Source organism: Hirundo rustica, chromosome 1 (assembly GCF_015227805.2).
Source record: "Hirundo rustica isolate bHirRus1 chromosome 1, bHirRus1.pri.v3, whole genome shotgun sequence".
Classification (NCBI taxonomy): Eukaryota; Metazoa; Chordata; class Aves; order Passeriformes; family Hirundinidae; genus Hirundo; species Hirundo rustica.
Window position 1 is genome coordinate 155,467,315 of NC_053450.1, and position 14,687 is coordinate 155,482,001.

Below are 14,687 nucleotides of genomic sequence, written 5' to 3' on the forward strand. Positions count from 1 at the left end.
GTCCCCGCCACCTTCCCCAGCCCCTGTCCTGACCCGTGCCCTCGATTGCCATTGCAGGCGGAGGGCGGCTCGGAGCCGGAGCAGCTCCCACCGCCCAACGGCGCGGGGCCGGGGCCGGGCGCGCTGCCCGCGGCCCCCGCGCTGCGGGAGAACGGCGTGGGGCCGGCCCTGGCCGCCCTCAGCGCGGCCGACCAAAGGGAAACGCAGAGCCTCGACACTCACATCCAAGAAACAAGTAAGTGCCGGCGGGCCCCGCCCGGAGCCGGGGGGAGGGAGCCCGGCAGCCCCGGGCACGGCGGCGTCGCCGCCACCGCAGCCCCCGACCGCCGGTAGCGACGTCTGCGGGGTTGTCGTGCCTTTCTTTTAATTCGGAAAATCGCCTTTTATCTTCCAGGCATCTAATGATGACATTATGGTATCGTCTTCCGTTCCCCTCCTTGTCCCTTGTCTCCTCCTGTCCCCGCTGTCCCCCTCCCCGTGCCCCCGCCCTTGTGTCGCTGCAGATTGAGTCTCACAAGCTGACGTTCCGTGCGAAGGCCAAGGCTCGGACGGACCACGGAGCGGAAATCGTCGTCTCCAAACCCCCTCACCCTTTCCAGCAGCACCTGCCCCCGGCGTAGCACCTCCGCCAGCGACAGCCCGGGCTCCGTCGCGTCCCCGTCACCGCCGCCGGCCGCGCCCTCCCAGCAAGGCTTGTGACCCCCGGCCCCGCTCCGCGCCCCGGACCCCAGCTTGGCTCTCTTAACCCGGCTCTGGCTTTAGGTGGGAAGGGGACGATGTTCCGCGGGCCGGGGGTCCCTCGGGGCCGGGCAGGGGCTGCCCTGGCTCCCCGTGCCCGTCCCGCCGGCCTGGGGGGACTCTCGAGTATCGGTGTCGCGTCGGGGGCGGCTCCCGGGCCGTGCCGGGGCGGGGGCAGAGCGGAGCCCTGGGTGCTGAGGCCAGGCCGAGTTGACAGGGATAAGCTGTGATCTCTCTTTCTGTCTCTTTTTTTAACCCTTTCCCTCCTCGCCGCTTCAGTTTCTGCCGCCTGTGGGATGCTGATAAATCCCCTCCACACTCGTTAGGCTGTTTTAACTGTTGACTTGAACCTTTTATTCTTTGTGACGAAGTGTTGATGATTTATCGTGTTCGAACCCGTGCTAAGTTTCCTTTTCTCTTTCCTTCTTTTCCGACCCGTAGGAGAGTAGGGACATTTAACCGCTGCTGCCGTGCTGGCTTCTTACTGACATATCCAGCCGTTGTAACTTCTTTGTTGTTGTTTGGGTTTTTCGGTTTTTCTTTTTAATATTTTAAAACGATGGAGCGAGTTCATGGGATTTAAGCCATGTCTGGAACGAAAGGCACAGGGATGTGTAAAGGGCAAACTTGCTGTGAGAGCTCAGGTGGAGCCTTGTGTTGACCTCGAGGTGCGTTAATTGATGCTCGAGATGCGTTAATTGATGCTCGAGATGCGTTAATTGATGCTCGCCAGCCCTCCCCGGGGTGCCTTTCTGCAAAGGTGGTTTATTTATTTAACGGCACGGCCCAGCCCTGGGATTTCTCCCGTTTTTCCAGGGGCTGGAAGGGAGCAGGAGGCCGTGGCGGGGGCGGGAGTTCCGAGGCTGCAGCAGGTCCGTGGGGGTGTGGGGAGCGTGGGGTGTGTGGTTTTAGGGGTGATGGACGGGGACCCGAGCGATGCCGGGCTGAGCAGGGCAGGGGCAGCAGGAACGGGCGGCGCTCATCCCGGGCTGAGCCCGGAGCCCGCGGCGGGGCAGGGTTGGTGCCAGGGAACTGCAGCTCCGACCGGGAAAGGAGATTGAACCGCTCTTGGAGCTCCTCGTTTCAAATGACACTAAAGGAACGAAATGTAAATAAATTAAAACAAAAGGAAACAAAAGCGTTCTTGGGTGGTCAAACTAATTTAAAGCAAAAATAATAATAATAATAATTTTTTAAAAAAAGGCAGAATAAACAACAAAACACTGGGATCAAAGAGAACTGAACCAGGCGTGTGCTAAGGGGGGCTGCTCCAGGAGGGGACAGAGGGAAGCCTGCAGCTTCTCGTGCTTGTGGGAGTATTTCTTTGGGAAGCCGACAACGACACGATAACTCGGAATCTGTATTTACACACAAGATTCTTATTGCACTTGTATTTTTTATATTAAAGTTTGCATGGTTTCTAATAAAATGGCATTAAAATGTACTAGTTTGCATCAAAGTCGTCTACTAGTTTCATAAGTGCTTTTTCATCTGAATACAAATTTAAACGAGCGATTGCAGATTTGCACCTGAAAGGGGCGGTTATATATACCCAGAGCCCTTCCAACGCTTCCCTTCCTCCTCCTCCTCCTTCTCCTGCTCCTGCTCCTCCTCCCCACCTCTCCACTCCTCTCCCATCCCAGCCGGGGAGGGCGGCGGTGCCGTCGCTCCCTGCCCTCCCTGCGTGTCCCGGAGCAGCCCCGGCCCCGGCCCCGGCCCGGCGGGAGGAGCTGGAGCCGGCCCCGCTCCCCGGAGCCCTGCTCCTTCCCTGCATCCCGGTATATATCACTGCCCTCCCGTGACGCTTCCTTCTTTCTTTACTGCTAAATTCTGCGCACCAGCTTCAGCTTGGCAGCCTTGCCTTTGGTTTGGTTGGGTTTTTTTGTTGTTTTTTTTTTTTTCCCCCAACACTCGAATTGAGGGAAAAATCAGAGGAGAGGAGAGGAGCAGGGTGAGCCCCTCGGCAGGACAGTGAGCCTGGAGCTTGGTTCCCAGCCTGGAGCTTGGTTCCCAGCCTGGAGCCTGCTGGTTCCCGGCCTGTGAGCAGCCAGGGCGGCCTTGGCACGGGCTGGAGCCGAGCTCCAGGCTCTCAGGCCGGGCAGGGCCGCTGGGAGCAGCGTTTGTGCCGATGGGCGGCGGCCGGAGATGTTCGTGGGCAACCAAAGAGGAGGTGGAGGCCGAGATATCGCCTTCCTCTTGCTGCTCTGCCTGGGCCACCCCAGGCCTGTGGTGGCCTGGGATGCCCCAGGAGGAGATTCCCCGGGTGCCCCAGGATGAGATTCCCTGGGATATTCCCTGGGGGTGCCCCAGGATGAGATTCCCGGGCTGCCCAGGTGAGGCCCCGGGCGAAGGGAAGCAGCCGGGTCCCGGTTCAGGGACTGCAGGAGAAAGGCAAGCGGCAACATTGCACTTTATCTTCTGAGATTGCGAAAAGCAAACAAGCCCTGCCCCGCTGCGAAGGGACAGTGACATCGCCCTCTCCCTGCACTGCTTTTTCTCGGATTTCCCCATTTCCCGAGCGCTGGGCGGCCCTGGCCGGGCGGTGGTGGCTGCGTGCGGTGCCCCGGCTGTCCCTGCCCCGCGCCCGGCCCAGCTGAGCCCCCTGTGCTTCTGTGCCACTTCTCTAACACTTGTTGTGCCTGTGTTTAGCCGATGAACTAAATCCAGATACATTAGTTTGCCGTGGCGTTTTCTAGGACAGCTTCAGTTTTAATACGGATTTCTTTTTTAATTTTATTTCGAGGAAGCAGCTGTACATATTGCTAGGCTGGGAAGGAGCCGTGTGCGGTGGGAATGACTTTGGTTTCCTGTCTGGAGAGGTGGGATGAGCTGAGACCCGAGACGCTGCTGGGGGGCCGTGCGTGGGAAGAGGCTGCGGGCGCCGGTGGCTCCACCGAGGGCCGGAGGCAGAAATCCGGGGGGAAATCGGAGTTGTGCTCCGGATGAGATGCAAGCTGAATGTACGCGTTCCTGTCCCGAGCTGGCGCCGGGGGTCCTGGCTTTGGCCGCGCTGGGGGCTCTGTGCCGGGCAGGGCTGAGCAGGATTCTCCATCAGCAAAGGCTCCGCAGAGCTCGGGGCGAGGCGAGCGGGGCCGGGAGGGGCTGAGCTGCCCGAGGGGTGCCGGGGAAGCGGCGGGGCCGGGGCAGGGCCGGCTGCGAGCTCCGGCCCGGCGGGGCTGGGGTTCCTCCCGGCATATCAGTGGCATATGCAGTTACTTCGGGCTTTTTGTGCTGTTAAACAACGACATTCAAGCAACCGAGTTCGTGGGCTCGAGGCCGCGGCCGCAAACTGAATGTAGTTTTTTTCCTACGCTGCCCCTCGCGCTGTCCCCGCGTAGTGTCGGTGTGAGAGAGGGGCCCCGGGACCCTCGCGTGTTTGTGTTTAGGCAGAATTTCTCGTTTTCTCGGAGCTTGGTGTTGGGGTGACGGGGCCTCCTGAGGGCAGGGCCGCGGCTGGGGCCCGGCAGGCTCCAGGCTCGGGAGAAGCGTTCCCCCGAGGCCGAGTGCCCGCGGAGCCGGCGGGTTGGGCTCGGGACAGGCTCCGGGCGGCAGCAGCACGGAAAGGGCTCTGAGGGGCTCCGCTTCTCCCTCCTCCCTCCCCTCGGGCAGCGTTCGCCTTCCGCCCTCCTCGCACGGCTCCCAGGCCAGCCCCTGCAGCTCCCGCTGTCCCAGAGCGCCGAGGCAGGAGCGAGGAGTGACCGCGGGCCGGGGCCGCTGCGGCCGGGGAGGGCTCGGGGAGCGGCGCCGCGGAGGGCGATCCCGGCTCTTGGCTCCCTCCGTGCTCTCGGGAAGCCACTCAACCTCTCTGCCTCAGTTTCCCCATCCGCACGGGTGGGGAGGGATTCAATTTTACCTCACCGGGCCGTTGTGGGGCGTGAGCAGCGCGTGACGTGTTCTCTAAATGTGCCGTGTTATTATTATTTCGTGTCATAGGATTTTTCTGCGGGGGGTGCCCGAGGAGGGGGAGGCTCCGCCGTCCCTGGTGGGGGAGGCGAGGGCTGGGGAGGGGAGGTCAGTGCTTGGTGTGAGACAACAGCTCTGGGGGTCCGGGGGAACCCTTCGGCTGCTTCTGCCTTTGTGTCTCCCCTCCCCCGGGGGCTGTAAGAGCGTCGTCTCCTTAGCATCATTTCCTGACTTGATGTTGTGATTCTTACTATTGTAAAGGGTTGAAATAAAGCTTCTAGATGTTCCTCCCCGGGCTGGTGTGACTCTGTGGGGCGGGAGGGGGGCGGTGGTATGGCTGAAGAAAGGGGCTGAAGGAATTTGGGTGTCCCCGATTTCAGCCGCAGGAGAATTCCCATCCCTGGCTTTGCTCCTCAAGCCTGGGCTCAGAGGGGAGGGGGCTTTGGGCTGACACGGGTCCCTGTGGGAGTCTCGGTGGCACAGCTGGCACAGCTGGCACAGCTGGAATGAGCAGCTGGCACAGCCAGAGGGTATCGAGGTGCCCCGGCCACACACAGATAGAGGAAAGGTTTCCCACCCTGGCTCGGACCTGACCTGAGAGCCCAAACAGGACCGGGAGCCAAGCTGCAGGTCGCTGTGCCTGGAGCAGCTGCTCCTCTGCCCCTCCTCGAGCGCTGCTGCGGCAACAGCCCCAGCTCCAGCCAGCCTCAGTGTCCCTGACACGGGCACGGGCAGCACTGCGACACTGGGACACACTGGGGTGGGCAGCACTGGGACACACTGGGACACACTGGGACACACTGGGACAGACTGGGACAGACTGGGACACACTGGGACACACTGGGACACACTGGGACACACTGGGACACACTGGGGTGGGCAGCACTGGGACACACTGGGACACACTGGGACACACTGGGACACACTGGGGTGGGCAGCACTGGGACACACTGGGGTGGGCAGCACTGGGACACACTGGGACACACTGGGACACACTGGGGTGGGCAGCACTGGGACACACTGGGACACACTGGGCTGGTTTCTCTGGGCACTGGGACACACTGGGACACACTGGCTCGGTTTCTCTGGGCACTGGGACACACTGGGCTGGTTTCTCTGGGCACTGGAACACAGTGGCTCGCTTTCTCTGGGCACTGGGACACACTGGCTCGCTTTCTCTGGGCACTGGGACACACTGGGACACACTGGGCCGGTTTCTCCGGGACACGTCTCCCCCAGCAGCCCTCCCTCCGTGTCCCCTCGCGGTGGCTGGGGTCAGTGTGGGGGCACAGCACGGCCCTGCAGCCCCATGGCAGCTCTGCACCTCTCCCAGCAGAGAAGCTGCTGTTGCTGCTCTTCCCTACCCAGGGAAAGGCACAGAATTCCAAACGCTGCAGAAAACAAAACCAGTAAAAAAGAATGAAGAGGACAGAGGCAGTTCCTACTCTATCCCTTTTTATTGTCTTTAATCTATGTTGTAAAAAGATCCAGTATCACATAACAGCCACGGAAGTATCCCAATATCACACTAGTTCGGAACCATTTAGACAATAGCTTAAGTCTTTTTTTTTTTTTTGTCTTTTTTTTTTTTTCTTTTTTTTCTTTTTTTTTTTTTTAAACCTGCTGGAAGGGAAAACCATACCGCCCATTATACAGGCCAAAAGAAACAAACACTGGTCAAATAATAGTGACAACCTCAAGCAAGTGAAATGAAGATGAGCAGTTTGGAGGGCTGCAGGACTCCAAGGGCCCCGCGCCGGCGTCCCCACGGCCGGGGGGCAGCGGAGCCTCGCAGGGGCCCCCCCGGGCCTTGTGCTGGCACAGCCACAGAGCCCGAGAGCCCGTGAGCAGGAACTCAAATGGTACAACTGGGAGAACCAAAGGGCGGCCCCGGGGCGGGAGCCCCTGTGCCACGGAAACGGCCTCGCTCCCGTTCCCCGCTGCAGGTACAAAGAGCGTAAGAAATGGGAATAAAAAGAAAGGAGCCCGGGCCCTGGGGGGCACAGCCCTGGGCCCAGGGCTCCCGTTACAAACCCCGACCCTCACAACAGCCCTGTGAGGTAGGTCACTGTCTTCTTCGGACAGAGAATCCAAGGCAAAGCTGGGATTAAACTCCAGATTCCTCAGTGAGTGCTGTGCCTGTTGCAATCCTCCTTCCATAGAAATATGGTCCCTGTTCATAGAAAACAAAGGGTTTTGTGCCTCTGCTCCTGGCTTCCCGCAGGAGCAGCGCTCACAGGCAGCCTGGCAGCTACAATCACGTCCTGTGTTGCACAAGGGACAGGGATCCGGCCTCCTCCACGTGGGGAGAACGGGAATTTTAAAAAAAAAATCATAGCAACAACGCAAGAGGACGAGAAGTACAGGCAGGTCGGGAAGGACGAGTCACATCTCACACTCAGACGCCACGACTGTGCTGGGGCCGGCAGGGCCCCTCGGATCCCGCGTGGAATTTCCTCTCCATCCGGCGCTTTCGGGGCTTCCTCCACGCGGAGCGACGACCATCGGCGATCCCTCCCTGCCGGAGCCGCCGGATCCACCATCCTGGCACAGCCGGGACGTCCGTCCTCCTCTTGAGCCCGGAGCAGCTCTGGCCCCGTGGGGAGGGGGCAGAGGAGGGCCCGCAGCAGCCGCGTCCTCGTTCCCGGGCAGGGACGAGCGGAGGAGGCGGGTGGGCGTCCACGGAGCTCGGCCGGGGTCCGTCGGCGCTCCCAGTCCGTTCCCGGCGGGACCGCGCCGCTCTTCCCACGCGGTGACCATGCACGGAGCCGACAGCAGGAGATTCGGACAACATTAATCTTCTAGGATGGAGAGAGATGACTTCACAAGGGATAAATAGAACTTTATTTAAATAAACATTTGTGAACATCTTTATACAAATTACAAGTCCCCACACGAGGCCGCAGCTCCGCCTACGAGCCGAAGCTGCCGGGAGGGCCCTTGAGCAGATCCACCAGGATGTCGAGCAGTTGGCTGTGCTGGTGGTGCAGGTCCCCGGGGATCGCGGCCATCTCGTAGCACAGGCACGTCTCCACCATCTTGGAGAGGGACACGCGGAAGTCGCGCAGCAGGCGGATGGTGTACGAGTCCCCCTCCAGCACCAGCAGGTCGCTGTCCGTCAGGGACACCGTCGCTCGCCAGCCGTCATCTTGGGGAGAGGGACAGCGCGTCAGCGGGGCTGCCGGGGCTCCTCCGCTGCCCCGAGGCTTCTCCTCTCCTCCCCACAGGGCCAACAGCTCCCACAAAAGCCAGGCAGCTCTGAGCACCCACCGGGATCCTCCCGGTTTCCCAGAGCCCCACTGACGGGCTAGAGACCGACTGCGGCGCTGCCAAAACCCCACAGGCTGAAGGGAAACATCCCCAGGGACAAGCGGGACCCTGCCAGCTCAGCTCCTTCCCCCAGGGCCATCAGGCACAGCCCTGCCGTCACAAACCATCACCTCCACGGGGCATGCCCGGCCCGGGAGCCTCGGAAGCAGGAGCCGGGGTCACAGGGAGCGGGCCGGGCGCCGCGGGGCACTGACCTCGCACGTGGATGTCGGTGTCGGTCATGAGCAGCACGGCCAGCGGGTGCACCTGGGACGAGTCGCGCACGAAGACGCCGCCGTTGGACTTGACGGCCATGAAGTAGGTGAGCCAGCGGCTGTAGAGCTTGGAGGCCTCCCTGCAGGAGCAGCCCTGTCAGCCCGGCCGGCCCCGCGCCGCCCCTGCCCCGGGACCCCCGGCCCGTCACACACCTGTTGATGGTGGACTTGTGCAGCAGCACGGTGCCGGCCTTGGTCCGGTACGCGTAGCTGTTGGGCTTGAACTTCCCCTGGCGCGTCACCTTGCCTTGTCTCACCTGCCAGGGGAGGGGAGGGCACTGTCACACACCTGCACCGGCCCTGACAGGGGGAGCGATGATGTCCCCCACTCCCAGGAGCTCCGGGGGTGACGGGAGCGCGTTCCTGGGGTGACCACACCCGGCAGTCACCCAGTGCCACCGCAGATGACAGGAGGAGGAAGATGCCACCTCAGGCAGCAAACAAGAAAAACGCCACTTCAATGGCTCCCAAACCAAGTGATGAGAACCTAAGCAGGGACCCACACAAGCCAGGATGGCCACTCCTCACGAGTGGGGATCAGGGACAGCACTGGAGCACGGGCCGGAGCCCAGGGCAGGACGCCTGGCTTGGACACTGACTCCCAAGAGAGCAGAAGCTTCTCTGGCACCTCAGCATTCCGGTGCCACCTGCTGTGACAGCCAGCCCCGGAGAGCGATGGCAGTGCCGGTACCTGGATGAGGTTGGGGTAGAGCCCAGCCATGAGGACGCCCTTGACCAGCTCCTCCTCCTCGCTGTACTGGTTACACACGGACGAGGGCATGGTACAGTCGGACGGGGACGACACCAGGAAGGCTTCGTAGAGGTTCTCAGAGAACTGCTTGACAAGGCCTGGAGGGACGAGACAGCCCCAGGGATGAGATTCACGCTCTCCTTCCCTCCATGGAATGAGTCACCTCAGCGGGGCAGCGATAGCCCAGGCTGGGACACGAGACCCGTCCCGGGCCAGAGCCAGACCCTGCCCCATTTGTGCCCAGTGCAGCAGGGGCCAGGGGAGGGGCAGCACGGCCCCAGCTCACCGTTGATGAAGCGCAGGCTGGGCCCGTACAGGTAGTAGTCCTGCAGGTAGTTGTCCCTGGCACGGCTGTCCCTGCGCCGCAGCACCTCCTCCCAGCCCGCCACCGCCCGCACGAAGGCCAGGTGGTCGCTGCCGCTCTCCCGGCTCAGCACGGCCTTGGCCTGGGAACGGGGACACCCGTGAGCCGCCCGGGCAGCCGCAGGCGGCCGCGCTCCCCTCCTGCGCTCCCCTCCTGCGCTCCCCTCCTGCGCTCCCCTCCTGCGCTCCCCTCCTGCGCCGCGGGCTCCTCACCTTGTCCACCTCGGCGCGGTTCTGCAGGCTGCTGCTGAAGGGGTCCCGCGTCAGGCACGACACGATCACCAGCAGCGGGTGCAGGCAGCGGTAGATGGAGGCCAGGACGATGGCCTTGGCCAGCCGAGGGTCCGTGGAGATCTGCGCCAGGCGTTTGCCCAGCGTGGTCAGGGCTTCCCGCTGGTCCAGCACTCCTGCAGGAGAGGCACCCGCGAGGCACAACGTCAGCTCCCAGCGCAGCCAGAACGGGGGATTTGGGAACTGCCAGGGCTGGGAAGGGCTGGGGTGACCTCCAGAAGAGGCACATGGACAGGGGCCTGCAACAACCCCCAGGTCTGCCTGAGCTTAGGACAAAGAAACAGCTGTCACAGCCACAGGACCATCAACAAGGCCCAGGCCTGAACTCCAGATCACCCCTTCCCTTCCTTCTGTCACCCACCTCTGAACTCTAGGTCACCAGTTCCCTTCCACCCACCTCTGAACTCCAAATCACCAATTCCCTTCTTTCTGTTGCTTCCTTTTTTTTTTTTTTTTTTTTTTTTTTTTGACCTTGGAAAGTTATCCCCAGTTTTTAAGCAAAGCAGTGTGGGAAATAAAAGCACAGGGCACGTGGTTTGGGAAAGTCACGATCAACTGCTGTCCCCATGCAGGGACAATCCTGCCCAGTCTGCTCCACAGCAGCCTGTGCCACGTTCCACTTCCCACGCTGAGACAGCAAACATGTTTCCAGGGCAGCGAATTAACTCACCAATCTCCTGCAGCAAGATCACGGCTTCATCCACAGCTTTGATGTCAGGGCTGTCCAGAGCCTTGGAGAGAAACTCAACTGCCTGCAAGACAGCAGGGGAAGGGAAAAGGGAAAAAGTGAGCCTGTTTCCCAGACAGGTGTGAGAGCCCTCGGGAACCCAGCCTGCAGCCCAATTCCGTCTTTGTTTGCCCCCAGGGATATGAGCTCAGCCCTCTCCATTCCTTCAAGCTTCCAGACACACTCTGTAGTCTCAGGGATGTACACATTTCTGCTCTCAACTTCCCTGGACAGCCCCACGGTTAGCAGAGCAGGAACTCCGGCAGTCCGGGTTCTCCCTTCTCCCGTCGCTGTGGCTCCACCAACCCTGCCCAGGGCCGTGCTCACCGTTTTCTCTGGCATGTGGATCTTGGCCTGCACCACCAGGTTCTCCAGGGGCGTGCGCAGGATCTCGGGCACCTGGTAGGTGGGCATCTTGTCCAGGCGGCTGCGCGGGAACAGGTGATAGGCGAAGCCCGACTGGCAGCGCCCGGCGCGCCCGCGCCGCTGCACCACGTTGGACTTGGACACCCACACGGTCTCCAGGCACGACACCTGCGGGGACGGAGCAGGGTGAGGCTCCCACAGCTCTGCCCTGTTCCACCCACAGGGTCCCAGACTGGTTTGGGATGGGAGAGAGCTTAAAGCCCATCCCATTCCATGGGCACGACACTTCCCACTGTCCCAGGCTGCTCCAAGCCCTGTCCAGCCTGGCCTTGGACACTTCCCAGGGATCCAGGAGCAGCCACAGCTGCTCTGGAAAATCCATTCCAGTCCCTCCCCACCCTCACAGCCAGGAACTCCTTCCCAGTATCCCTCTCACCCTGCCCTCTGGCAGTGGGAAACCATTCCCTGTGTCCTGTCACTCCAGGCCCTTATCCCAGGTTCCTCCCTTTGCCATCTTTCCAGCCAGCCGAGGGAGCTCAGACTCTCAGGACTGAGGAGCGGTCCCAAAGGGCCAGGGAAGCCTTTCCCCCTCTCCTGCCTCTCGCAGCACTGCTCTCTGCCCGGCAGCAGCTCCGGGCTGCGTGGATGTCACCCAGATGCCACCTGCTGGACACCTGTCCCAGGCCCCCAGCCCAGCCCCGCCTCGGGCTCTGCACTCTGAACTGGGATAAAACGGGGCAAACACCCAGGCTTGGGTTTAAACCACAACTGCTCCAAGGCGTGGATGGCCACCTGGCCCTGGGAGATGATGTTCTAGAGCAGGGGCAGAGGGATGCTGCCCGAATTCCTTCTCCCAACAGCAGCAGCAGCACAGCTGCCTTCACTTTGTTGCCAAGGTGTACAAACAAGAGCTCAGGGCCCAGCGCTGCCAGGAATGGGCCTGGGGGCAGCAGATCCCCCTTGGGAAGCTGAGGAGCAGGGACTGGGCCAGGAGAGCTGGAAACAACAGCAGGATCTAACAGGTCAGGGCTGCCCTGCCAGGGACAGCAAGAGGTTTTTGATGAAATCATAGAAAAAGGCTGAAAGCAAACAGAAAAGCTACCGGTGTTCTGTGGTGAAACGGAGTTGGGAAGGGAGTAGGATTTGCCTCTAATTTGTTTGAAAAACTCAGAGTTTGATGGGGAGCCTGGCCCAGAGCTTGGACACAGCAAACATCGATGAGGAGTCAAACACTCTCCCCAAAACAACAATGCCTGTGCCCCAGGGACCGAATGTGAAGCAGCTCCATCATCCCATGAATGGCACTTCACAGGTTCCTCTGAGCACAGCCCTCTGCTCCAGAGTGTCCCAAATGAGTCAGAGGCAGCAGGGCAGCAGTACCTTGGTCTTGAGGTCGTAGCGCTCCTCCTTGTGCGTGCCGCTGTCCACCACGTGCACGATGTCGTTGATGGTGATGGAGGTCTCCGCGATGTTGGTGGCCAGGACGATCTTCCTGACGCCCGGCGGAGGCCTCTGGAAGATGTTCTGCTGGTCCATCATGGGGATGTTGGAGTGCACTGGGAAATCAAAGCAGAGTCAGACCCGCCCAGCTGAGCTTCTTGTAGCGTCACCTCCCGCTTCCGGAAACAGGGGGCAGAAATGGGGACAGCAGCTGCCGGTGGTCACAGCCAGCAGCTTCCTGCCAGCCACACCCCAGGAGAAATTTTCCACAAGTCATTTGGGAAGGCCTCATTTCATATGCTTCAACCTTTGGCTCAGCAGCAGCGGGAGCTCTGCTCACCTCCTGTCCCAGAGCCTGGTGGCACCCCAGGAATATCCCTGGCAGAAATCCCACTCCCTCCCACAGTCCAGTTCTGCCGCTCCTCAAAAGTCCCTTGGGGCAGGGGAACGGGAATTCTCAGTGCCACAAGAGCTCAGTCTGTCAGATTTGTTCTGAGAGGTCCCTGTGTGTCCTGTACCCCAGCTCTGCCCCGCCACAGCTCAGCGCCGCACAGGAATTCCCGGCAGAGGAGAGCAGGCACGTTCCACCAAACTACCCCTGCACTTATTAACAGCCCAGCTGCTCAAAGCTCTGCTCCTGCCTGGCCTGGTTTGACACTGCATAGGCAGAGCGGCTAAAAAACAAACAAAAAATGCCAAAACCCTTAAGAGCTTTGCAGAGCAAAGCTGGGTTTCGGTGTAAATTTCCTCCCGGGGCAAGGAATGTTAAATTCACTGATCAAAGCTGAGCTATGGAGTCCACCTGCATCCCACAGAACAGGTCCTGAGGTCTCTTCTGTGCAGGCTCAGCGTGCAGCTACAGCAGGGCAGAACTGAGCTGCTTTCCCCTTGCCCAATTCCAGAGTGCTGGAGGCAAATGGGAAGCCACTCTCTTTGATCACACACAGGAGTTACTCAGCCTCTGCTAGGAGGAGCTACTCACACTTACCACACACCATTACACAGCTGGGACATCAAAGCTCACCAGAGCTCAGTACCAGAGCAAAGCCTAAGGGGCACATGGAGCCAACTGTCCCAGATTCTCCCAATCCTGGGAAGAAGGGGCTGGCCCTGCCCTCTCACCTGGCAAGACGAGGTAGCGGCTGTTCTGCGAGCCCAGCATCTCCAGCAGCCGCTGCTGCACCCCTTTGATCTCCTGCCAGCCAGGGAGGAAGCACAGGATCCCACCTGGAACACACTGCGAGTTAAGAACACACAGCCTCGAAACCCAAGGGCTTTTCCCCAGCTGGAATCACGTTTCCAGGGCAGAAAGCAACCAGGCTCCCTGGAGTTTGACACTGAATACCCACGAGCTTTGGGACACTTAAATCTCTTGGGAGTCACCTCAGAGTCCTGCCTTCTCCCCAGACACTTCACCTTTGGGCATTTGACAGGGATGGGGCTCCAATACAAAAGGTAATCGTGCAGCACAAGGCTGCCGGTGCTGGAGCACAGACAAGTCCTGGAACAGCTGCCCAGGACACTGAGGAGTCCAATCCTGCCTTAGCAAAAGACTCAGCATTTGCTCGTGCCACACGGCTCGAGACCACCTGGCTCAGCAGGAATCCAGGGAGCCCTCGCACGAGGCTCACAGCGTGGGGTCCCTGCACAGGCTCTGGAGGGGCTCCCCTTCTCTCCCCCCAGCCCAAGGAAGAGCTCGGGGCAGGGCAGGACCCACCTGGCTCTCCGTGGGCATCGATCTGCAGCACGAGGTCGGTGATCAGGTCAAGGTCGAGGACGCACTCATCGTCGGATTGCTGGGCAGAACAGGACAGGCAGGTCAGGGGCTATCAGCACGGCACAGGGGCACTCCCAAGCACCAAACACCTGCTCCTGGACACCCTGCCCAGGACTTGGAGCTAGGAGACTGCTCTGGGCTCCATCTGGAACTGTTCTGGTCACAGCTGCTGCCAGTTTCTCTGCTGTGCACAGAGAATGCACAGTCCCTTCCCATTGCCCAGATCTCTGCACTGCTGAGCAGCATCTCGCAAGTAACAGAATTCCCAGGAGGTTTTTGTGGACAAAACTGCCACGTGCACCTGGGAGTTCAAATCCATCAGGCCCTGAGCAGCAGCTTCTGCAGCTCTCAGGAATTTGGAACAGACCGTTAAAGCTCAGATAAAATCCCTGCCACAAGAGAAACAGGAGTAACGCCCTGGAGGCAATGGGACATCCCAAGCGAGTTTCCTGATGATCCAGGACTGGGAGAAGTGGCTGATACTCCAGACACTTGCTCAGCCACAGCGAAGGATCTCTCCAGGCTGCAAAAACGGGCTGGCAGCCTCCAGACCAGCTGGTTGGACCAGAAAACGCCTGGGGATGTCAGCCAACCTCTGTGACTGTGTGACTCCATGACCCACCACCGGTGTAGGATTACCCAGAGCACAACACACGTCTGGAGGGCATTTTCCAGAGGGTCAGAGCAGTTGCAGAAAGCAGCAGTCAGGGAATTCAGTCATGCAGGACGGTGAGCACTGAGGTAACA

The 14,687-nt window shown here is 60.5% G+C and overlaps 2 protein-coding genes across 9 annotated transcripts in view; one reads left to right on the forward strand and one right to left on the reverse strand.

The window, feature by feature from the left end:
* The window catches only part of MAP4 (microtubule associated protein 4), a 159,692-nt gene extending 154,764 nt beyond the window's left edge, over window positions 1-4,928 (forward strand). For 5 of the 6 annotated variants that reach the window (XM_040064439.2, XM_058421112.1, XM_058421117.1 and 2 more), the window contains 2 exons: window positions 58-235; window positions 504-4,928. In XM_040064439.2, coding sequence (XP_039920373.1) covers window positions 58-235; window positions 504-508 — 183 coding nt within the window. In that variant the 3' untranslated portion in view covers window positions 509-4,928. Of the gene's footprint in view, window positions 1-57; window positions 236-394 lie in introns of all 6 variants that reach the window. The other variant, XM_040064491.2, reaches the window with a different exon arrangement.
* Window positions 4,929-6,079: 1,151 nt separating this feature from the next.
* The window catches only part of DHX30 (DExH-box helicase 30), a 32,567-nt gene continuing 23,959 nt past the window's right edge, over window positions 6,080-14,687 (reverse strand). For all 3 annotated transcript variants that reach the window (XM_040060119.1, XM_040060100.2, XM_040060111.1), the window contains 11 exons: window positions 13,881-13,959; window positions 13,286-13,390; window positions 12,104-12,279; window positions 10,685-10,891; window positions 10,301-10,382; window positions 9,553-9,746; window positions 9,263-9,422; window positions 8,917-9,074; window positions 8,379-8,482; window positions 8,166-8,305; window positions 6,080-7,789 (listed from right to left, as the gene is read on the reverse strand). In XM_040060119.1, the coding sequence (XP_039916053.1) occupies window positions 7,554-7,789; window positions 8,166-8,305; window positions 8,379-8,482; window positions 8,917-9,074; window positions 9,263-9,422; window positions 9,553-9,746; window positions 10,301-10,382; window positions 10,685-10,891; window positions 12,104-12,279; window positions 13,286-13,390; window positions 13,881-13,959 (1,641 nt within the window). In that variant the 3' untranslated portion in view covers window positions 6,080-7,553. The remainder of the gene's footprint in view (window positions 7,790-8,165; window positions 8,306-8,378; window positions 8,483-8,916; window positions 9,075-9,262; window positions 9,423-9,552; window positions 9,747-10,300; window positions 10,383-10,684; window positions 10,892-12,103; window positions 12,280-13,285; window positions 13,391-13,880; window positions 13,960-14,687) is intronic.